This window comes from Oncorhynchus mykiss, chromosome 19 (genome assembly GCF_057628025.1).
Source record: "Oncorhynchus mykiss isolate SJ-2025 chromosome 19, ASM5762802v1, whole genome shotgun sequence".
Classification (NCBI taxonomy): domain Eukaryota; kingdom Metazoa; phylum Chordata; class Actinopteri; order Salmoniformes; family Salmonidae; genus Oncorhynchus; species Oncorhynchus mykiss.
In genome coordinates this window covers 33,921,458-33,946,538 of record NC_143040.1, presented here as the reverse complement: position 1 = coordinate 33,946,538, position 25,081 = coordinate 33,921,458, and the positions used below count along the sequence as shown (strand labels likewise).

Below are 25,081 nucleotides of genomic sequence, written 5' to 3'. Positions count from 1 at the left end.
GGTAATGAGGTTTAATGTATGGATCTGTAAAAAAATATCTTCTCTTTTTTCATCTTGTCTTCTCCACCCCCCTTCCCCTCATTCTCTCCCTCTCTCTGTGTCATGTATCTGGATGGAAGTTGTTAAGACTGGAATAACTTTCCTTTCATTGTATCGTGTGCCTGGTGAATCTAGACCCACTCATGCACCACTAATAGTTATTCTTCCTGGCACAGAACGTTGCGTTCCTGGTATCCAACTCCATTCTTGACTCATTCAAAGGCAGGCTCCTCTGTTATGACTACTGGGATACATTTGTTTTAACACCCAACCTCAGCTAAAGTAAAGCCCCAACCCCAACCTGAACCTGTTCCATGAATGGCCTTCTCTGCTGCAGACCTCTGGTTTTTGGTCATGCTGAAATCTAGCTGAAGGTTGGAAGTGGAATGCATGTATGGGTGGTTTGTGGAGGGGATTGGGGAGAGGACATCTGTTTTGCGTGTGTTAGAGACACAGCCAGAGATGTGAGTCAAGACAGGATACACATGATCAGTGGATAGAAGGCTTTGATCAGAGGCAGAACACAGAGCTGAGCACAGCTCTGAGCCAAAAAAATGTTTATTTTTTAAAACAGCAACGAATATACCTTGATATAAGCTTGTAATATCTTATGTTTCACCGAGTTGTGGCTGAGCGACGACATGAATGACATACAGCTGGTAGGTTATACACTGTAGCGGCAGGATAGAACAGCAGCCTCTGGTAAGACAAGGGGTGGTGGTCTATGTGTGTTTGTAAACAACAGTTGGTGCACGATATCTAAGGAAGTTTCGAGGTTTTGCTCGCCTGAGGTAGAGTATCTCATGATAAGCTGTAGACCACACTATTTACCAAAAGAGTTTTCATCTATATTCTTTGTAGCTGTCTATTTACCACCACAAACCGATGCTGGCACTAAGACCGCACTCAATGAGCTGTATACGACCATAAGTAAACAGGAAAACGCTCATCCAGAGGCGTCGCTCCTAGTGGCCTGGGACTTTAATGCAGGGAAACTTAAATCCATTTTACCTAATTTATACCAGCATGTTAAATGTGCAACTAGAGGGAAACAAGCTCTAGACCACCTCTACTCCACACACAGAGTGGCATACAAAGCTCTCACTCACCCTCCATTTGTCAAATTTTATCATAATTCTATCCGCCTGATTCCTGCTTACAGGCAAAAACTAAAGCAGGAAGCACCAGTGACTCGGTCAATAAAAAAGTGGTCAGATGAAGCAGATGCTAAGCTACAGGACTGTTTTGCTAACACAGACTGGAATATGTTCCGGGAGTCTTCCGGTGGCATTGAGGAGTACACCACATCTGTCACTGGCTTCATCAATAAGTGCATTGATGACGTCATCCCCACAGTGACTGTACGTACATACCCCAACCAGTAGCCGTGGATTACAGGCAACATCCACATCCAACATGAGCTAAAGGGTAGGCTGCCGCTTTGGGACTCTAACCCGGAAGCTTATAAAAAAATCCCGATATGCCCTCAGACGAACCATCAAACAGGCAAACTGTTACAGACTACTAAGGACTATTACAGACTGCACAACCGCGAGCTGCCCAGTGACACAAGTCTTCCAGATTAGCTAAATTACTTCTATGCTCGCTTCGAGGCAAGTAACACTGAAACATGCATGAGAGAATCAGCTGTTCCGGATGACTATGTGATCACGCTGTCCGTAGTCAATGTGAGTAAGACCTTTAAACATGTCAACATTCACAAGGCCACAGAGCCAGATGGATTACCAAGACGTGTACTCCCGAGCGTGCGCTGACCAACTGGCAAGTGTCTTCACTGACATTTTCAACCTCTCCCTGTCTGAGTCTGTAATACCAACATGTTTCAAGCAGACCACAATAGACCCTGTGCACAAGAACACTAAGATAACCTGCCTAAATGACTACAGACTGTAGCACTCACATCTGTAGCCATGAAGTGCTTTGAAAGGCTGGTCATGGCTCACATCAACGCCATTATCCCAGAAATCCTAGACCCACTCCAATTTGCGCACCGCCCAAACAGATCCACAGATGTTGCAATCTTTATTGCACTCCACACTGCCCTTTCCCACCTAGACAAAAGGAACACCTATGTGAGAATGCTATTCATTGACTACAGCTCAGTGTTCAACATTGTAGTGCCCTCAACGCTCATCACTAAGCTAAGGACCCTGGGACTAAACACCTCCCAACACTATCATTACGTTTGCCGATTACACAACAGTGGTAGGCCTGATCACCGACAACGATGAGACAGCCTATAGGGATTAGGTCAGAGACCTGGCCGTGTGGTGCCAGGTTAACAACCTCTCCCTCAACGTGATCAAAACAAAGGAGATGATTGTGGACTATTCCCCCACAAGAGACTGAAAAGATTTTGCATGGGTCCTCAGATCCTCAAAAGGTTCTACGGCTGCACCATCGAGAGCATCCTGGTTGCATCACTGCCTGGTATGGCAACTGCTTGGCCTCCGACCGCAAGGCACTTCAGAGGGTAGTGCGTACGGCCCAGTACATCACTGGGGCCAAGCTTTCAGAGGAAGGCCCTAAATATTGTCAAAGACTCCAGCCACCTTAGTCATAGACTGTTCTATCTGCTACCGCACATCAAGCAGTACCGGAGCACCAAGTCTAGGTCCAAGGCTTCTTAACACCTTCTACCCCCAAGCCATAAGACTCCTGAACATCTAATCAAATGGCTACCCAGACTATTTGCCTTGTCCCTCCTTTTATTCTGCTGCTACTCTCTGTTAATTATCTAGGCATAGTCACTTCAACTCTACCTACATGTTCATATTACCTAAATTACTAACCTGTGTCCCCGCACATTGACCCTGTACCGGGACCCCCTGTGTATAGCCTCACTACTGTTATCTTATTGCTGCCATTTCATTATTTGTTACTTTGATTTCTTATTTTTTCTTAACACTTATTTTACTTAACACTGTGTTGTTGGTTAAGGCTTGTAAGTAAGCAAATAAGATTTGATTTGATTAACCCGGAGTCAACACATGTTAGGAACACATTTGGCAGCGATGACAGCTGTGCCTCTTCTTGGGTAAGTCTCTAAGAACTTTGCAAGCCTTTGCCATAGATTTTCAAGCAGTGACAGAGGCGGCCACCACTACTCAGTGACGTGTTGGAACACAAGGCTTTGTAATTGAGGCCAAAAAGTGTATTCCTTTGCCATGCTTTTTTTGCAGTATTCCTTTAGTGCCTTGTTGCATACAGGATGCATGTTTTGGTATGTTTGTATTCTTCTTTTCACTCTCTCACTTAGGTCATTACAATGTTTGTCGATCCATCCTCAGTTTCCTCCCATCACAGCCATTGAACTACGTAGCTGTTTTAAAATCCCTTATATCCTCGGGGTGACATCTCTGAGCAGTTTCATTCCAGTCTTGTTTCATTCCAGTTCAGGACTGGAATGTATCATCAAACTGTATCTTTGATGTGTCTGGGTGGTTTAATACGTCATCCACAGCATAATTATTAACTTGACCATGCTCAAATTGATATTCAATGTCTGATTTGTAATTGTTGCCCATCTATCAATCTCTGCCCTTTTTATGAGGCTTTCGAAAAGCTCCCAGGTCTTTGTAATTGAATCTGTGCTTGAAATTCAATTCTTGACTGAGGGACTTTACAGATGCTATATGTATTGGGGACAGAGGAAGGGTTAGTCATTCAAAAAAGCCTATTATTTCACACAGAGTGCATGTAAATTATTATTTGATTTGTTAAGACACATTTCACTCCTGAACTTATTAAAGATTGCCTAATCAAAGGGGGTGAATACTTATACAACAACTATATTTTATTAATTTATTTTTAAAATGTACTATAATTGTTTTTAATTTGTAAAAATGCGTTGATTTTATTTTGTGTAGATCAATGACACAAAAAAAAACACAATTAAATCTATTTCAAAACCCCTTTGTAATGTAACAAAATGTGAAGAAATCCAAGGGGGGTGAATACTTCTGATACCCACTGTATATCCATAAGAACAGTACAGTGTGATATCCTACCATGAAGAAAGACAGTGATGGGTTAGACAGACAGACGGACAGACAGACAGAGATGAGTTAGACAGACGGACAAAGCACAGTCAGTGTCAAGTGACTCAGCTGGGTTTGATGTTGTTGACTCAAGCGGCCTCTCTCTCGGCCCAGACTCACGGACTACATACTAAAGTGAACCAGATGATGGAGATTTATGTGTGTGTGCGTGCACACGTCCGTGCGTGTGTGTATGTGTACATGTGTGAATGTGTTTGTGTGTATGTGTGTGTGATATTCTACCTGCTTGTACCATCCCAGGCTTCACTCCAAACCTCTATCCCTGTAGACGGTATTACTGCTAACGCCAACCAGCTGTGATGTAGACTGACAGACTGACTAAATCTCTTCTCTGTAAAGAAGATACCTACATACCTTGTGGAGTAAAGCAGCTTTGACTTGAGTTGTGTTGTATGTACTTTGATTGACTGATTGATAAAGAATAATACATACTGTATAAACAGTACATGCATTTTAAACATGACAGCACAAAAAAGTCAGATACTTATTTCCATTTGATTTATTTAACTCGGCAAGTCAGTTAAGAACACATTCTTACACTGGGACAATTGTGCATCGTCCTATGGGACTCCCAATCACGGCCGGTTGTGATACAGCACTGAAATGCAGTGCCTTAGACCACTGCTCCATTCGGGAGCCCATTTTGGTTATTAAAGTGCGTGGTGCAGAAACATCCATACTGTTAAGTGTTGTGTTTTGCTTTGTCTCAGAGCCCTATACTAGGAATCAGGTTTGAGCATTTACAGAGGTAACTTTGGTCAACTTTGAGTTCAACTCGGGATAACCGGTACCATGAAAGTGACTCACCTTTTAGCCAGTTTAATCTCTATGGGAATGAATCCTTCAGAACTAACCTGCTCCCAGGCAGGCTAACGCAAGGCTAACTCCATTTATCCTGAATGAACTGTCTGAGCTGGGAGTTGAGGAACAATGAAATCAGATTTCCTCCCTCATAAAGATTGCGTCATCCTTCCCCTTCATTTGAGGACGACTGATTAAATATTTTATTAATCAAAAGTTTTTTTGTGTGTTAAAAATAGTCATGTTAAAATACCGACCACATTACACATTTAGCAATGACAGAATGCATTTAAAACTTCACATAAAGTAAAACTTGTGTATACAATGACTTAATACAATTATTTTATCGAAAGAAGTGGGGAAAAAGGTGCTTGTGCATTGATAAGCACACCAAAGCACAACAAAGACGACATTAATGATAAGTAATAACATGAAGACAGCACTTGTAAAAGCTTATTTGACACAATAGCCTGCTGAAATGGCAAGATAACTTTTTTTCATTTTGATTTGAACATAAATGAAAATGGGGCACTGACTCGCCCATGGATTGATGTTTCAGCATTGTTTCAATAAAGAGTTCAGCGTTCGACTAGCCATGTGCAACATGCACCCGCAGTTACAAGCCTCCTAGAATTACTGCCAGGTGGACAAGTGATATCAAATCAAACTTTATTTGTCACATGCGCCGAATACAACAAGTGTAGACCTTACCGTGAAATGCTTACTTACAAGCCTTTAACCAACATTGCAGTTCAAGAAAATATTTACCAAATAAACTAAAGTAAAAATTATAAAAAGTAACACAATAAAATAACAATAACGAGGCTACATACAAGTTAGTGTGCGGGGGTACAGGCCAGTTGAGGTAATTTGTACATGTAGGTAGGTGTGACGTGATTATGCATAGATAATAAACAGCGAGTAGCAGCAGTGTACAAAACAAATGGGGGGGTCAATGTAAATAGTCCGGTGGACATTTGATTAGTTGTTCAGCAGTCTTATGACTTGGGGGTAGAAGCTGCTAAGGAGCCTTTTGGTCCTAGACTTGGTGCTCCAGTACCGCTTGCCGTGCGGTTGCAGAGAAAACAGTCTATGACTTGGGTGACTGGAGTCTCTAACAATTTTAAAGGCTTTCCTCTGACACCGCCTATTATATAGGTCCTGGATGGCAGGAAGCTTGGCCCTAGTGTTGTACTGGGCCGTACGCACTACCCTCTGTAGCGCCATATGGTCAGATGCCCAGAAGTTGCCATACCAGGCGGTGATGCAACCATGCTCTCAATGGTGCAGCTGTATAACTTTTTGAGGATCTGGGGACCCATGCCAAATCTTTTCAGTCTCCTGAGGGGGAAAAGGTGTTGTCGTGCCCTCTTCACGACTGTCTTGGTGGGTTTGGACCATGATAGTTTGTTGGTGATGTGGACACCAAGGATCTTGAAACTCTAGACCAGCTCCACTACAGCCCGTCAATGTTAATGGGGGCCTGTTTGGCCCACCTTTTTCTGTAGTCCACGATTGAGGGAGAGGCCAGTTCTCTGACCTCCTCCCTATAGGCTGTTTCATTGTTATCGGTGATCAGGCCTACCACTTGTATCATCAGCAAACTTAATAATGGTGTTGGAGTCGTGTTTGGCCATGCAGTCGTGGGTGAACAGGGAGTACAGGATGGGACTAAGTACACACCCCTGAGGGGCCCCAGTGTTGAGGATCAGCGTGTCAGACAAGTTATTGCCTACCCTTACCACCTGGGGGTGGCCCGTCAGGAAGTCCAGGATCCAGTTGCAGAGGGAGGTATTTAGTCCCAGGGTCCTTAGCTTAATGATGAGCTTCGTGGGCACTATGGTGTTGAACACTGAGCTGTAGTCAATGAACAGCATTCTCACATAGGTGTTCCTTTTGTCTAGGTGGGAAAGGGCAGTGTGGAGTGCGATTGAGATTGCATCATCTGTGCATCTGTTGGGGCGGTATGTGAATTGGAGTGGGTCTAGGGTATCCGGGAGGATGCTGTTGATGTGAGCCATGACCATCGTAGTATGGATGAAGCATGAGCTGGAATGTGAAGCTAACTGTAGCTGGCTGTCTTTAGAAAAGCCTGAGTAGATCTAGCTTACTTCATAGTATACACATCCGGTTAGGTCATGATGATGTGAAATTGAATTAGCTCATTTGTTGTTATCTTCATTCAGTCAGTCTTCAGCATGTTCATTCAGTCTTATCTAACTACGTGTGGAATGTTCTGTAATGCCACAGAAATGTCATCCTGTATCAACATTTATAAGATTATTGTCTCTGAACATTTCACAACATTTTAAAAACATTCTGAGAAAATGTTCTGATCCAAAATATAGTGTTGCAACAATAGGACAAAGCTGGTGCATGGGCCTGCATCAGGACTCTTGTTAAATAGATACCTACTCTCAGGGATCATCTCAATGCATGGATTATCTGTAATCTACTATCAACCTGTATGAGGTGATGCATGAAAAAATGAAATAATTGATCTCTTTTTTCTTTTGGTGATATCTCAGGCTAGCCCTGGTGGCGATGTGGGTGAGACTCTGGAGGACCTCCAGCAGCAGAACCAGCTCCAGAGCCTGGCATCATCCAACCCATCCTCTCAGAGACCCCGACGCCGTGGCTGGTCCCAGGGGGTTCTACCCAAACCAGAACCAGAGGAGGACCCAGAACCCTTCATCCTGGACCTCAGGAACTTCCCTGAGCTGGCCAACGCAGACCTGGGATCTCATAACCCTAATATACAGGTATGTTTTCACAACCCTAATGAATAGGCAGGTTTACACAACCCTAACGTACAGGTAGGAGAGGACACATAATGAAATATTACACTATGTATTATATAGTATACTACATGACCAAATGTATGTGGACACCTGCCCATCAAACATCTATTTTTAAAATCATGGGCATTAATATGAAGATGGTCCCCCCTTTGCTGCTATAACGGCCTCCACTCTTCTGGGAAGGCCTTCCACTAAATTGATGGGGTTGAGTTCAGGGCTCTGAGCAGGCCAGTCAAGTTCTTCCACACCGATCTCGACAAATAATTTCAGTATGGACCTTGCTTTGTGCACAGGGGCATTGTCATGCTGAAAGCGGAAAGGGCCTTCCCCAAACTGTTGCCAAAAAGTTGAAGGCATAGAATCGTCTAGAATGTCATTGCATGCTGTGGCGTTAAGATTTCCCTTCACAGGAACTAAGGGGCCTAGCCTAAACCATGAAATACATCCCCAGACAATTATTCGTCCTCCACCAAACTGCTCCGGAGTCCAATGGCGGAAAGCTTTATAACGCATTGCGCATGGTGATCTTAGGCTTGTGTGTGGCTGCTCGGCCATGGAAACCCTTTTCATGAAGCTCCCAACGAACAGTTATTGTGCTGATGTTGCTTTCAGAGGCAGTTTGGAACTCGGTAGTGAGTGTTGCAACCGAGGACAGATTATTTTTCTACGCGCTACGTGCTTCAGCCCTCGGCGGTCCTGTTCTGTGAGCTTGTGTGGCCTACCACATCGTGGCTGAGCCGTTGGTTCACCTAGACGATTCCATATCACAATAGCAGCACTTACAGTTGACCGGGGCAGCTCTAGCAGGGCAGAATTCTTACGAACTGACTTGTTGGAAAGGTGGCATCCTATGACGGTGCCACATTGAGTCACTGAGCTCTTCAGTAAGGCCATTCTACTGCCAATGTTTGTCTATGGAGATTGCATGACTGTGTGCTCAATTTTATACACTCAATTCGTCAACAATGGGTGTGGCTGAATAGCTGAATCCACTACGTTGAAGGGGTGTCCACATACTTTTGTAAATAGAGTGTATCTCTGGAGCTCTTCTGTTTAGTACATCAGAATATATCACACATGTTATGGTTGTATGGGCTTAGCAGAGTTTCCAGTATTGCTTACATCCATCCAACGTTCCTTTCAGATCTACCAGTAGTGTTATCGGATCTACTGTTAGTGTAGAGTGAAGAATTTAATAAAAGGAAGCTATTGAAGAGCAATGGGATGAAGTCTGTATCTTTATATTCATGATCAATTAGAAGGAAGCTTATTGTAATAATGTTTCTATCTAACCGTTGTCTCAATGACCCCAAAGCTTTATAGTACCCTATCGCTCTGGCGTAGGGAAGGACAACTGTCACAGCAAGAGATTTCTGGATGTTTGTAATGATACTATGTACAGGATTACCGTAAGCCTAACACACACGCACACGCACACACACACACACACACACACACACACACGCGCACACACAGACACACACACACCACACACACACACACACACACACACACACACACACAGCGCTGCATATATGCATCATTGTTGTTGACAGCCAATTTATTCAGCGACAAACTTTTGCACCTGGTTTTGCAATCCAGTTTCTCTGTATAATGTGTGAGCCATGCCAAAGCCTGGTTGACAGCTAATTCTCACAGGGCTGCGTGTTAGAGTAATTTAGACGCATAATGACTTAAGGTTAACAGAAAACGACTGAGGTACCAGATTGCTGGATTGAGTGCTTTCAGTAAATGTTAGCTGATGGGTAACAATGGATGGTTGGAAAAGTGTTGATAGTATCAAACTGTGCCTGCCCTGGAGGCAACTAGCAGAACGTAGCTCATCAAATTATTGTATCCAAGGGATGGTACACTCTTAGAAAAAAAAGGGTTCCCAAAGGGTTCTTTGGCAGTCCCCATAGGAGAACCCTTTTTGGTTCCAGGTAGAATTTTCGGGGGGTTCCAGTTATAACTATTTTGGGTTCAATGTAGAACCCTCTCTGGAAAGGGTTATACATGTAACTCAAAAGGGTTCTTCAGAGGGTTCTCCTATGGGGACAGCCGAAGAACCCTTTTAGGTTCTAGATAGCACCTTTTTTTTCTAAGAGTGTACCATGTTTTGATCCGGCATGAAAAACACTTAATAACTCATGTTCTTCGTAACCGAGTAAGTTAAGAAGGCAACATTTACTGAGCGGGGCAAGGAAGTTACTTTCTTTAAAGTGGGCTGAATCCTGACTAGACACCCATGCACAGAACTCAGACTTCTGTGTACATCATGCATTGATGTCTATGAGGATTTGCACACAATTCAAGTTCCCTAGTTAGGCCTGGGTAAAAGGCAGTATTTAATAGGTTTAGAGACTGTATTCCTCTAGTGGTGTTTCATATCTGATCGCTGCTACTGTTCCAAACACACTGTGAACCACTGGCCAACAGTAGAGTTTACAAGACTCTCTGTTTTCCTTGCATTTCATTTAGTTGATCATTTATCCCTTGAATTTCTTTCTTGCTATTATTGTAAGAGGCTGCAGGGACTCCAGAATAAGAAGGGAGGTGGGGCGTTTGCTCTAAAGCTTATTGTATCACCCCAACACACACGTGAATGCACACACACGCAGGCACACACATGCATGCACACACACACACACACACACGCACGCACGCACGCACACACACACACCCACACATACATGCACACACGCACACACATACACTGACTCCCCTCCCATCTTTCTTCACAGCTGTTTTGAGTCGGAGCGGCCTCTTAAATTTCTCCATGCGAGACCTTTACAGTGGGGTGCTTCAAGTCTGCCATGATGCTCAAACATCTGCATGGGGTTTAGGGAGAGAGCAGAGAAAACAGCCAAATCTAAGGGGTGAGAGGTCACCGCATTATTTTATTATTTTAACAAGCACTTTTTAACGTGCTCTCCAAGCGCAGCAGATCTTGATTATCTCAAAAGTGCTTTTTTATACAGAAGTATGAAGAAAAAAACGTTCATTTTATTTTTAGTGTTATTGCAGAGGGTTTATGTGTGCAAGTGGATTTGAAAGGAAATTAAGTTAGACTTTGGGGAAAAACTGACACAAGAGAAGCCCAGGTATCCAGAAATTGAAAGAGCCTCGTTATTATAACAAGGAAAATGTGTTCTTGATCCAAGTGGGATTGGGCCATCCTTTAGTCTATAGGAACCAGACAAAGCTATTTGGTTTTATAAGTCTTTCTTTGGGAGCCAGCCGCTAATATCCTTGGTTGCTTTAGTGGGCTTTTTACCTTGTTATCACGTCGGCTGGAATTCATTGGTTTTGACTGTGGAGGGTCATAGCGTGACGAACTGAGTGAACCGTACCAAACTGTACTGGCACACTATGGGGAATAGAATACAACAATAGAGTAGATTTGAATAGAACCAAATGCGTCCGATATATAAATAATGGTGTTTAAAATATTTTTGTCTTACAATACACACGTGCACAAACACTCGTCCCTCTTGCTATCATCGTTGACAAATGACCAACAATCTGCATAGTACAATCTCCTGATTGACAATACACAGGAAATATTTTACTGGGAGTGGCTTAGTTCCCTATGGTTTGTCTGGGGCATTAATACTGGAAGTGCCTGTCCTTCAGATCCATGGTTATGTATGAGTCACAGCCTATAATGGGTCATAGTTAGGCCTAATACACTTCCTCCACTTACCGCTCAGACAGGGGGAAGGAAATAGAGCTCAGCTTCAATGTGCAGAGGTCTTATACAGTACAGTACACTACAGTCCAACTTCACCCCGCTGACAACTAGCAAGAGCCATACAGTGAGCTGGCTATGTCCTCTCTTTGCCCCTTGGAATCATGCAGGCTTGTAATGACGCCACAGTGTGTCATGTCCTACTAATTCGCTTATTGGTTTTTAAATCAAGCATGGTCATATTTTGATATATGAATCTTCCTGGACTTGTTGGTCTACTGACAATGATTGTCAGCAGAGAGCGAGGTAGAGACAGAGAGACACAGAGAGAGACAGAGAGAGAATGAGATGATGTTAAGGGTCTGACAGGCATAAGACTAGTAGCCATGACTCACCATCCTAATCTGTGTCTTTAGCCAGTGGGTTGTCTTTATAAACAGTTGTAGCAGCCATCAGATGGTAACTACTAGCAGAAGCATAAACAACCATGCCTTTGTCTGGACCTGCAGGCTCGTGGCAGTCTATCAGTCTATCCCCTATCCCTCTATCTTGCTCCCTCCATCTCTAGCTATCCCTCCCTCTCCACCACCACACACCCTTATCCCACACCTCACTCCTTCCACCACCCTACTTCACTTCGCTTCTCTATCCTGCTTTCTCCATATACACCTCCCTTTACAACCCCACTCTAAGTATCTCTCCCGTCATCCCTTTTCACTCTTCCACTCTGTTCTCTACCTCCCTTCATCACATACTACCCCAACCACCTTCCTTACATTCTCCCTTCATCACACATGCCTGGACACACTGTCTACAAACCTACCTACACACCCTCAGTACCCTGGTTGGTTCATCCCAAGAATCTAGTGGGTTCAGATAGGACATCAGACTGGCACCAAGACAGACCATGTTGTTTGACGGGGGTGGAAGGGGTTGTTTATTTTTCTTTCCAATGTTGCACGTCTGGGGCTGAGCCTGATGCTGTAAATGTTAGGTTGTTTACAGTAGAAGCAGTAATGTTAGTATATAGAATGGTAATGGACAGTGGTTGAGCAAGGAGTTTTCCCTGAACACGTAGCCTGACTATGGAAACATTTACATTTCAGCAGACGCTCTTATCCAGAGCGACTTACAGTAGTGAGGGGATACATTTCATACTGGTCCCCTGCGGGAATCAAACCCACAGCCCTGGTGTTGCAAGCGCCATGCTCTTCCAACTGAGCTACAGGGAAGTACCTCTGGTCTCTAGTTGTTATTGCTGGTATAACTAGGACCCAGAGTTTTTCCCGGTGAGGTCATGTCAGGAAAAACACCTGGTCCTAGTCATATTTTCACCAGGAAGTACATATCACATACAGTACTGGAAGGGTTTTTCCCCATATCCCCATAGTTTCTTTAACCTCATGTTGCATTCCCTTCCTACCGTTACTAGCCTGCCTTCGATTGCTGTGACTACAGTTACAGAAGCAGTTTTGTGGCCAGTGTATGTGTTATCAGTATTACTCTACAGTCATGGCTGTTTTACTATCATCTGGGAAAGTACTGTGTGTTCAATAATTGCTAGCCATCAATCGCACCAGAGTCTGTGACACCCTGGTTGCGACCCAAATGGCACCCTACTCCGTATATAGTGCATTACTATCAGTCCTGGTCAAAAGTAGTGCACTATATAGGGAATAGTGTGCCATTTAGGATGCAGCCTGTAAGACTCCATAAGATTACACAAGCAATTGTGTTGAATGTTACTCTTGGCAACAGCTTCGGTCCAGAGGCAATTTACTCTATGATTTTGTTGCACTTTGCTGAGGATAATTATGAAGTGTGAAATCACACCCTCAATTCCCAGTTGTAGAAAGGTTAACTTTTATAAAGGTTTCACATTATTCAGTTGTGATTACACAGAATGCAATATTCTATACATGAAAGGAGGACTGGAGACCTGGGAAAGATTTAGCTACTCGTATTATCACTTGAATTAGTATTTAATTAGTACACACATGTTGAGAAGGGTGCAGAAACCATGTGTGTTTGGCATTGGCATGTTGTTCAAGGCAATGAAAAAAGTATTTAATTTGAAACCTAAAAGCTCTCTCTCTCTCTCTCTCTCTCTCTCTCTCTGTATGTCTCTCTCTGTCTCTCGTTCTCTCTCGCCTCCCCCCTCTCCTCCAGGTGACCATCGAGGTGGTGGAGGACCCACAGACAGAGATGGAGATGGACCTGGCCAAGGAGGGTGGGGAGGGGGGCCGCAACGACTGGTCCCTGTCATCGGAGGAGTGGCTGGGCCACAAGAAGCTGTTCTGGCCTCTGTTCTGGGAGTACCCAGACCAGGCTGAGAGCGGGCCTGGCAGCAGGGCCAGCCTAGAGGAACAGGAGCAGCCCACAGAGGACTATAACTACAACCCTGAGGAGCAGGAACCTGTGCTTAGTGGGACCGGGGGGACTGGGGTGGGGACAGGCGTGGGGGTGGGGGGTGGCTGGGGCAGCCGCTGGAGCAGCAACAAGGGATGGGACTCCAAGGAGAACTACGGTATGTTTTTTTATGATTAAATGTTTTTGTTCTTGTAATTATCACAAAATGATAGATAAAGAAGGAACAATTCAGCAGAATCAAGTTACAATGGGTGTTTCTCAATATGCATATACTACCGTGCTCCACGCTCTCATGCATTCTACGAGGACGTTCCCTTGAGTATGTTCTTGTGAGGACGAGAGTGTGGAAAACGCATAAAACATTACATTTGACAAGCACTCGAACTCCCTGGACCCATATGGGCTTGCATCTGCACACACTACAGTGGGTATTGTAGGGAGGTAAACATGCCAAAATGAACGTATGAGATGTGAATGGGCAACATGTCATTCTGAAATCAGAGTTTATTTTCTCTCACTTCAGCTCAAACAATGGCCATTGATTTCAATAAATGGACGATGCACGTCAAATAACATCCTCTTAAAAAGACACCTTTTTAAAACGCCCCACAGGAAGCAGAAGTTTTGGCCCTTCAGTTTCTTCGACAATGATTAGATAAGGTTTCTAAGAGAATGTATGGCTTGTGTATTGTTACTGTACCTTTCTATTGTAGAAGAGGGTTCCTCCTGTTTGTTTGGTGTCCCTGATCTGATCACAGATCTGAGAGAGGGCTGGTGTTTGTGTATGGTTCGGGGGTCAGTGGTCAGGGCATGTATGTGGCGAACTGTCTGAGATGTTTTTGCCCTGACAGTTTCCTCCACGAGGCTCAGAGACAGCAATACTACGGGCCTCCGTCCCCCACTGTCTCTCCTTTTCTCCCCCCGCCTTACCCTCTGTTCCTCCGACATGATTTATGATTCGAGGCTGTTCGCTCAAGGTCCGCTACATAAACATGTCAACTCCCTCCCTCCCTCCCTCGCCCCCTCCCTCCCTCTCTCCCTCCCTCCCTGAGGCTCTCTTCCAAACCCTCCCTCCCTCCCTGAGGCTCTCTTCCAAACTCTCCCTCCCTCACCTCTATGATGCCTATCAGTTGTAAACAGCCAGCCAGGAAGAGGGAGGAACAGGACTTGGCCTGTTTCAGTGTACTGTGTTCACCTTGGATAAAGTCATGTTCATGGCATGAAAGATGATTGCATTGTTGGATGTTTAGGCCTACTGTCTACTGGGGAGACAATTAGAGGTGTTTGTTGACATCCTAGAGATTCAGCTTTACGTTCCAAGAACTTAAAGATTTAGAGATGACTTACTGTAAACTTGATATTGTATACTGTAAGGCCTGTAGGTTAGCCTCTTTAGAAATGCTGCTTTTGATGGTCATTATGTCCCATTATAAGACATCCAAGAAGGTTGATCTTTATAGTGAAAACTGCCCAAGACATGCTCTTACAGACTTGATGTCTGCTACTCTGTATAGCCTTTCCTTATCCTCTCCATTCCCTTCCAGGGATAACTGTATCTAACTATTTTAATATGTGGCTCATACTGAAATAAAATGGCCAAAATAGAATGATTACAGTAGTGAAGTCACAGGGCTGCATTCAATGAAGAAGGTAGGAACATTTTCGGGAAGACCTTAATTCGCCTCCGGTAGTTATAATCTGTCTGAACCTTGAACTCTCCTTGTCAACCCTCAAGCTCATTCATTAAGCCCTCTGGAAAGAGCTTCAGTTCTTGGCTCTGGCTCTGTGTTCCGGGTTTTTGGTTGGTTGTTTTAGTGTTCTCTCTCGCTCTCTGACAGTAGCAGTTAGCCACCAGACTAGCTAACAGCTCTCTAATGCTGTTAACCTGATCAGTAGGCAGTCACCTCTAAGTGAGACCAGTCAGCCCACAGTGCTACGGCTCTGCTTTGTCTGTAGCGCTCTGCCAAAAGAGCTCTGATAGATTATTACTATTACTATTCGCATAGGGGTGGGGTGGAGACATGTTGGCTAGTTGGGGGAATGGGATGGGATGGGAGGTTGGGGGTGGGGGTGGAGGCCCACATCTTTTTGGTTTTCTATTATTTATTATTCAACTTTATGTATTTCTTAATGTTATTTTGAGTGGTAGCCTACGGGTACAGGTTTTATAAACTTATAATTTGAAATGGATAGTAATGTACCCTAAGTAAAAAACGATAAAACAAAAAAATATCCCACAAAAAAATATTTAAAGACATGATTAAAGATATGGTAGAGTACAGGTCAGATAATAACAGGGGGAAAGATAAAGCTAGTGGGCTGGAGAGATCAAATTGAAAGGGGGAGAAAGAAAGAGATGGAGAGCATGAGGGCAGGCTCAGGGAGGAACTGAGAGAGCGAGCGCTCGACCGTCAGTCCATTGTGTGTGTCCTTTGAAGTGTGTGTCCTTTGAAGTTGACACTGGTTCTTGGGATAGAGCAGTCATTTGAACCTCTGCTGGGCTGAGTCTCAGGGTAACGGTGGCATGGTGTCTCCTCACAACCCCCTGGCCAAACAACTAATATTTATTTGTGATCATTTAGACTGAAGAGAGGGGGTGAGCACAGGCAATTAGGGGGGTGGAGGAGGGGGGGCAGGAGTTGTCAATTCAAATCCAATTTTATTGTTCACATTTTAATGCCAGGCTTAATTTACTCTTCCCTTCCCCAAAATCACTGAAATTAGACAATGGCACAGGAGAGAATGGCTGCCGTTTTACAGTCTCCTAATCAATTGTGCTATTGTGTGTGTTTTGTCGAGTTATTTCTAAATGATTGTGTACGTAATGTTTCTGCCGCCGTCTCTTATGACCGAAAAGAGCTTCTAGAAATCAGGACAGCGATTACTCACCTCGTATTGAAAGACTGTTTTTTCTTTAACGAGTCGGGCGAGAGGGATTTAGTCCAGAAACCCGGCAAGGCCCTCATCCCCGTCTTTCGCAGGAGAAAGAGACAGAGATTTCGAGGACGAAGGTCAGGGTGCCTTGTAAGGATCTGGTGGTGAGTGGGTAATTTGCCTTTACCATCGGTCCTATTAGCCAACGTACATAATTGGATAATAAAATAGACTAACAACAAGCACGTATATCCTACCAACGGGACATTAAAAACTGTAATATCTTATGTTTCACTAAGTCGTGGTTGAACGGCGACATGAATGACATACAGCTGGCGGGTTATACACTGTATCGGCAGGATAGAACAGCAGCCTCTGGTAAGACAAGGTGTGGCGGTCTATGTATATTTGTAAACAACAGTTGGTGAACGATATCTAAGGAAGTCTAGAGGTTTTTAAGAGTATGGAAAATGCTCATCCAGAGGCGGCACTCCTAGTGGCCTGGGACTTTAATGCAGGGAAATTTACCAGCATGTTAAATGTGCATTTCTACAGGAATGTTAAATGTGCAACCAAAAAAAACTCTAGACCACCTTTACTCCACACACAAATATGACCATAATTTTATCCTCCTGATTCTTGCTTACAAGCAAAAACTAAAGTAGGAAGTACCGGTGACTCGGTCAATAAAAAGTGGTCAGAATTGAAGCTACAGGACTGTTTTGCTAGCACAGAGGGCCTTGTAGGGATTCCTCCAAGGGCATTGAGTACACCACCGATGGTATTGAGTACATCAGTCACTGGCTTCATCAATAAGTGCATCGATTGACGTCGTCCCCACAGTGACTGTGCGTACATACCCCAACCAGAAGGATTACAGGCAACATCCCCACTGAGCTAAAGGGTAGAGCTGCTGCTTTCAAGGAGGGGGACTCTAACCCGGAAGCTTATAAGAAATCCCGCTTTTCCCTCCAACGAAACATCAAACAGGCAACACATCAATACAGGACCAAGATCAAATTTTACTACACCAGCTCCGACACTCATTGGATGTGGCAGGGCTTGCAAACTATTACAGACTACTAAGGAAAGCACAGCCACGTGCCAGAGCTAAATTACTTCTATGCTCGCTTCGATGCAAGTAACACTGAAACATGCACGAGAGAATCAGCTGTTCCGGACGACTGTGTGATCACGCTCTCCATAGCCAATGTGAGTAAGACCTTTAAATAGGTCAACATTCACAAGGCTGCAGGGCCAGATGGATTACCAGGACGTTTACCAAGGGCTGTAGTGGAGCAGGTTGAGAGGTTCAAGTTCCTTGGTGTCCACATCACTAACAAACTATCATGGTCCAAACACACCAAGACAGTCGTGAGGAGTGCACGACAAAGCCTATTTCCCCTCAGGAGACTGAAAATATTTGGTATGGGTCCTCAGATGTTCAAAAGGTTCTACAGCTGCACCATTGAGAGCATCCTGACTGGTTGCATCACTGCCTGGTATGGCAGCTGCTCGGCCTCCCACTGCAAGGCACCACAGAGGGTGGTGCGTACGGCCCAGTACATCACCGGGGCCAAGCTCCCTGCCATGTATACCAGGCGGTGTCAGAGGAAGGCCCTAACCATTGTCAAAGGCTCCAGCCACCCTAGTCATAGACTGTTCTCTCTGCTACCGCACATCAAGCGGTACCAGAGCATCAAGTCTAGGTCCAAAAGACTTCTGAACAGCTAATCAAATGGCTACCCAGACTATTTGCGTTGCCCCCCCCTCTTTTACGCTGCTGCTATTCTCTGTTTATTATCTATGCATAGTCACTTTAACTCTACCTACATGCACATATTACATCAAATACCTCAACTAACCGGTGCCCCCGCACATTGACTCTGTACCTGTACCCCCTGTATTTATTTTTTACTTAACATGTATTTTCTTATAACTGCATTGTTGGTTATGGGCTTGTAAGTAAGTATTTCACTGTAAGGTCTTTTGTATTTGGCGCATGTGACCAATTCAATTTGATTTGATGTGTATCCTCCTCCCCCCAAAAAACATTATATTCCTCTCTCGCTCTGTTAACCCAGCATGCTTTGAGAGTGCTTGTGGTGTTGTTGTGTGGTCAGGTCTTCCAACTAGCCCGTAGCAAGTGATTACAGTCTTACCACTGCAATGATGTCAACACACACACATACACACACAAACGCATGCCGGCACGCATGCAAATACACACACACACACACACACACACACACACACACACACACACACACACACACACACACACACACACTTCTAGATCTGTTAGATCACACCCACTTCCACCATCTTCATGTGGGCTCTGCTTATGCTAATAAGCTGCACATCAAACTGACTCCTAAATTACTTTATGTTGTGCAAGTCATGAAATGTCCATCTAAATGCGTACACAGTACTTAGTGCCAGTGGTGGAAAAAGACCCAATTCTCATACTTGAGTAAAAGTCAAGATACCTTAATAGAAAATGACTCAAGTAAAAGTGAAAGTTACCCAGTAAAATACTACTAGAGTAAAAGTCTAAAAGTATTTGATTTGCAATATACTTCAGTATCAAAAGTAAATGTAATTGCTAAAATATACTTAAGGATCAAAAGTAAAAGTACAAGTGTAAATCATTTTAAATTCCTTATATTAAGCAAACCAGACAGCATCATTTTCTTGTTTATTTTAATTTACGGACAGCCAGGGGCACGCTCCAACACTCAGACATCATTTACAAACGAAGCATGTGTTTAGTGAGTAAGTTAGATCAGAGGCAGTAGGGATAACCAGGGATGTTCTCTTGATAAGCATTCAAAATGTAACAAGTACTTTTGGGTGTCAAGAAAAATTGATGGAGTTAAAAGTATTTCATTTTCTTTAGGAATAAAAGTTTTAAAAAAATAAAAAAGTAAAAGTTTTTCCTTTATTACTTTCTAACCCTTCCACCCTTCCCCTAATTGGAGAAAAACTACTGAACAACAACTCTAAGGCTTCTACTTCCGGGTTATACATACTATATACATTTCACGGGCACAGTCTATTTTACAATAGTTAAAAATATATATATATATAATTCTCCTGTCCTTCCTCTAACCTCGACCTCTCGCATCTGTTTCTTTCACAAAAGTTCTGACCCTATATACATTTTACACATTATGTTTTACATTAGTTATCTTGTTGTTATTAGTTATTATTAGTAGTCCCACCCTTCAGCTCCATTCAACCCCTCCCGTCTATCTCTTAACACCATCCATATTGGATTTCTATTTGCCATATACTGTATTTTTCAACTGGGCTGTGATGTTTCATAAAAGTTTTGAACCTTTCTATTCTCATAATTTCTACAGATTTTTGATAAAAGTATTATTATTTTATTCATCGATTGACTATAGCTGTGTTTGAATACTTCATATTTTGGCCAATTTAGTACAACATCCGGGAACTTTTGGCATACTAACTTTATCCATACCATGACCAATAAGCGTATGGTTAGTGCGGTTGATGCGAGTATTCGAACACATTTTTATGACAGGTCACCCAGTAGTGCTATCTGCAGAGTTAGCTCCAGGTAAATGATGCAATTATTCAGACATTCCTGGACCTGTGACCAAAAACAAGCTACATATGGACAGTACCAAAATAAATGATCTAATGTTTCTGTCTCTTCGCAGCAAAATCTGCAGAGCTGGGATGGTTGTATCCCCCATATATATAATATTCTATTGGTTGCAAGAATTTTGTGTAATAATTTAGATTGAATAATTCTATGTTTTGAATCGGACGTTGTTTTGCGTATCAGTTCGTAAACCATGTGCGATGGAATCGGTACTTTGAAAATCTCTTCCCAACTATTTTGCAATCTGTATGGCACAGCTGTCATTTTTTTGGTCCTTAAATTAAACTGGTATACTTATTTATTTATCACAATTTTCTTTAACCAATTATTGTCTTTAATGCAGGGCCGACAGACAAGTTCCCTACTTTTTCCCCCTTCCGTTTTCCTCTTCCATTTGTGCGATAATGCTGGAGTTAGATGGTTGTAATTTTGCGTTTCCATATATTTTTGTTAGCTGCATGTGTGACATAACTCCACCAGTCCTATTTATGATATAATTTACAAAGATTATACTTTTTTTTATTTTTTTAAATCTTTTTTTATATTTTTTTATCTATTAGTATATTTGAGTTTAACCACAATATTAGTTGTATTATTTGTTCTGTTTTTTCTGGTGGATTAAATATAAATTGCAACCAACCTATGGCTTGTTTTAAAAATAGCAATATTTGGGAGATTATTTATTATAATCTCAATAAAGGGAAAAAGGGCATTCTTGAACATGGGGTGAGACATTGTTATTAATTTGCTAGAGAACCAGTTTGGATTTAAGTATGACTTTTGTATGACTGACGTCTTTAGTGATGGGTTTAGTGCTTTAATATTGAATCATTTCTATCCTCCAAATTCATGTTCATTTATCATTAGGAGACCTTATTTGTTTATATTTGGCACTGTACATTTAAGGAACCCATAATGTATGTTATGTGCTCAGTTTTGTCACACCCTTAGTATACAAATCCATCTTGTGTGTTGAGCAGAGGATGCATAAAAGAAAGAGAGCAAGAAAGGGAGAGTTGGAGGTGGGGTTTATTAAGAGAAAGAGACATGGAGAGAGGGATGACAAGGAGGAAGAGGGAGAAGGAAACAGAAGGAAGGAGGGAAGAACAAGACGGGAAGAGAGACAGTGTGTGTGTGTGTGTGTGTGTGTGTGTGTGTGTGTGTGTGTGTGTGTGTGTGTGTGTGTGTGTGTGTGTGTGTGTGTGTGTGTGTGTGTGTGGCTATAGAGACTACAGAGCATTCCAGGATTAGTGTTAGTGAGTGGAGGAGTGCAGCATGTCACCCACACCTCTGTGTTGTTTGACTTGGCCAGCCAACATGAGAATGCTCCTTCAAGACACACACACACACACACACACACACAGACACACACACACACAGACACAGACACACACACACACACAGACACACACACACACACTGTAGTCTGCCAGCAGGAGAAGGCTCCATCTCATTCAACACCAGGCCCAGAGCTCACAATTAGCCCCAAACTAGCAACCAACGGCAACTAGCCAAAAACATATTAACTGCCGGAGAGGCAGCAGGACGCTGGATGAACTAATCTCCTTTTCTTCTCTTCTCGTCTCTTCTCTTTTTTCTATGTTCTTCTCTCTCGCCTCCATCCCTTGATCACTTCGATGAGTATGTTCCTTGCTGGCTCTCCTTTTGCACGACCTCTCCCTTTGTCCTACCTAGCATGTGTCCCCATGTCCATCTTCTTCCACTTGCCCTTTCTCTTCAATTTTCACCCTCTCCCTCTCTATTTCTTCATCTTTTCCATTACTCTCCCTCACTTTTTAGTCGCTCTCTTTCCTACGTCTCTCCATCTTTTCTTTCTTCCTCTCTTCCTCCATCCCTCCCTCCACTGAGTCTGTAATCTTTTTAACATGGGGGAAAGAACTGATTGTTCATTAGAGAAACAGAAAACCTATTAGCTAGCCTAGTACAGGGCTAGCTGTCCTGGGGCACTGTTTGTCTTGGCTTTGTTCACTCCACTGTATGCTGCTGAATTTGCCATTGACATATTTATTACAACCAAGAGAAACACACACACACACACATACACAGTGGCACATGCATGAGCAGGCAAGCACACACACTTGCGGATACACAACCATCCACACGCGCATACACACGCACTGGTACATAGACATGCTCACACACACACACACACACACACACACACACACACACACACACACACACACACACACACACACACACACACACACACACACACACACACACACACACACCCTAGCCTGCCAACTGGCCCCATTTCCTGATCATTAGCGAGATTATACTTTCCTGAAAAATATGCAATATTAATTCACGCGTCATTAACTTCTGTGTGGAAACTGAGGGAGCAGTTAAGCGTCTCTGGTGGTGGGATGAAGTCTCACTGAGACAGAGAGAAACAGATTCCAGATCAGTTTACAGCAGGTTGGTGTCTGTCTCTTTTAAGGAGATTCATTTTACCTGACAGGTCTTAGATCAGAATATAGCAGGTTGGTGTCTGTGTCTGTTAAGGATATTCACTTGCGCTTGACAGGTTCTACAGTAGATCAGAATACAGGAGGTACAGTGTCTGTTTTATTTTTGGCGATTGAGTCCTCAGCATACATAGACACACAGGCTTTACTCAGAGCCAGTGGCAGGTCATTAGTAAAGATTGAAAAAAGTATGTCTATAGCAGGTATGTTTTTCTCTGTTATAGACATCATACTGTGGAACGAGCTAAAGCAGGTACTGGATTAGTGTTTGTCAATCCTGGTCCTAGGGACCCTAGTTTTTCCCCCTAGCATTAATACACCTGATTCAAATAAGCAACTCATTATCAAGCCTTTGATTAGAATCAGGTGTGTTAATGCTAAGGCAAAAACTAGAAGTTAATGGCAGCCACTAGCTACACCACAAGTGAAGTTAATGGCAGCCACTAGCTACAGCCCTAGTGAATTTAATGGCAGCCACTAGCTACACCACAAGTGAAGTTAATGGCAGCCACTAGCTACAGCCCTAGTGAAGTTAATGGCAGCCACTAGCTACAGCCCTAGTGAAGATAATGGCAGCCACTAGCTACAGCCCTAGTGAAGTTAATGACAGCCACTAGCTACAGGCCTAGTGAAGTTAATGGCAGCCACTAGCTACAGCCCTAGTGAAGTTAATGACAGCCACCAGCTACGACCCCAATGAAGTTAATGACAGCCACCAGCTACGACCCCAATGAAGTTAATGACAGCCACCAGCTACAGCCTCATGAAAAAGACTCTCACTCCTTTCTGAAGCCTCCTTAGCTTTTTGAAGTGTGGTCTTTTGGTCCGCTCCAAGACACGGTTGTTCCTGGTGTCTACTTTGTTCTATGTTGTTCCTGAGATGCTAAGATACTCAGTTGTTCCTGCCACAACCAGCACATTGAAGAAGGTTTATGTATGCATGTTAGAGCTGACAGATGAACACTCTACTGTAGCTCCAAACATGTTTGGTCGTTGCTGCTTTATTGCAAAACGCTCTCACCAGCTGGGTCAGGAATTCACTTGGCTCACTTCAAAGACATACCGCACTCCTCTAATATAACCCTTTGTTCCCCCCCCCCCCCTTTCTCATCTCTCCGTCTCCCTCTTTCTCATCCCTCCATCTCAGAGTACGAGGAGGAGGAGTGGAGCGCCTGGTCACCATGCAGTGTCACCTGTGGCCACGGCAACCAGAAACGTATCCGTTCATGTGGTTACGCGTGCACGGCGACCGAGTCTCGGACCTGTGACCTGGACAGATGCCCAGGTGAGAGAGACACGGATGTAATGTCATCAACAATGGCCATGTTTCGTGGCTGTGTGATGTCATCAGACCTCGCCTGTCTCTGGTTGGGTCCCAGTAGTTCCAAATAGCATCCTCCGTGTGCCGCCTTTCCTTCATGATCACTGATTTCAAAGCACTTTATACGTGTTAAAGCAACAGGCTAAAACGTATCCAGCCTTTCACATATTAGTGATCAGTTCTACAGCGATCGTACCATTAGGCTTTTCCTAACAGGTCTGCCTGATGCTTCTAGAACAGGGCTATTTATATCCGTACAGTTTGGACTTGGACAAACGTGATGTTTATCCCTGTTAGTGTGTTTAGTAGTGTGCTGCCTGTTCTGTTGCCCCCCTGCAGAGTCCTGGTGTGTACACAGCTCCATGTCTGTTTTAAAACGCTCAATGAAGGCTCGTACTGCAACCCAGGAAGGTGTGTGTGGGTGTGTGTGCAAGTGTGAGTGCGTGCGCGTGTGTTATGTTGGGCATAGACAGTCCCCCTAGTCATATCAACAGCTACTCAGAAACCATTTTTTTCCTTTGACTACAGTATGAGGCTATCCATTCAGCAGGTTTCTTAACCAGTGTCTGTGTCCCCTCTCTCTGTAGATGACCTGTTAGCAGTGACTGAGCTGATACCTCTGGAGACAACAAATGGCACTGACTCCCTTGACACAAGTATGTTTGTTGAAATGTGTATATGACAAGTTTGTGTGTGTGTTTGTGTGTGTGTGTGTGTGTGTGTGTGTGTGTGTGTGTGTGTGTGTGTGTGTGTGTGTGTGTGTGTGTGTGTGTGTGTGTGTGTGTGTGTGTGTGTGTGTGCGTGGCTGTGTATTAGCTGGTTGTCCCTTTTTCTGTAGCCAACAGTCCGTTCTAGTATTTGGGGGGCCTTAATGGTCTGTTCCGTTTAGGGAGGTTTAAACTGTTCTACTGGGGCTCCAATCATAGAGAGACTGCAGGAGTCCAGTTGGGGTAGTCAGGATTCTCCCTCCCTCCAC

At 43.6% G+C, this 25,081-nt stretch overlaps 1 protein-coding gene across 1 annotated transcript in view; it reads left to right on the top strand.

Annotated features, from left to right (window-relative positions):
- LOC110497546 (isthmin-2) overlaps positions 1–25,081 on the top strand; it is a 50,354-nt gene that overhangs the window by 19,428 nt on the left and 5,845 nt on the right. Inside the window, exons 2-5 of the mRNA XM_021573699.3 lie at positions 7,451–7,684; positions 13,584–13,941; positions 23,932–24,069; positions 24,693–24,761. Coding sequence (XP_021429374.1) covers positions 7,451–7,684; positions 13,584–13,941; positions 23,932–24,069; positions 24,693–24,761 — 799 coding nt within the window. The remainder of the gene's footprint in view (positions 1–7,450; positions 7,685–13,583; positions 13,942–23,931; positions 24,070–24,692; positions 24,762–25,081) is intronic.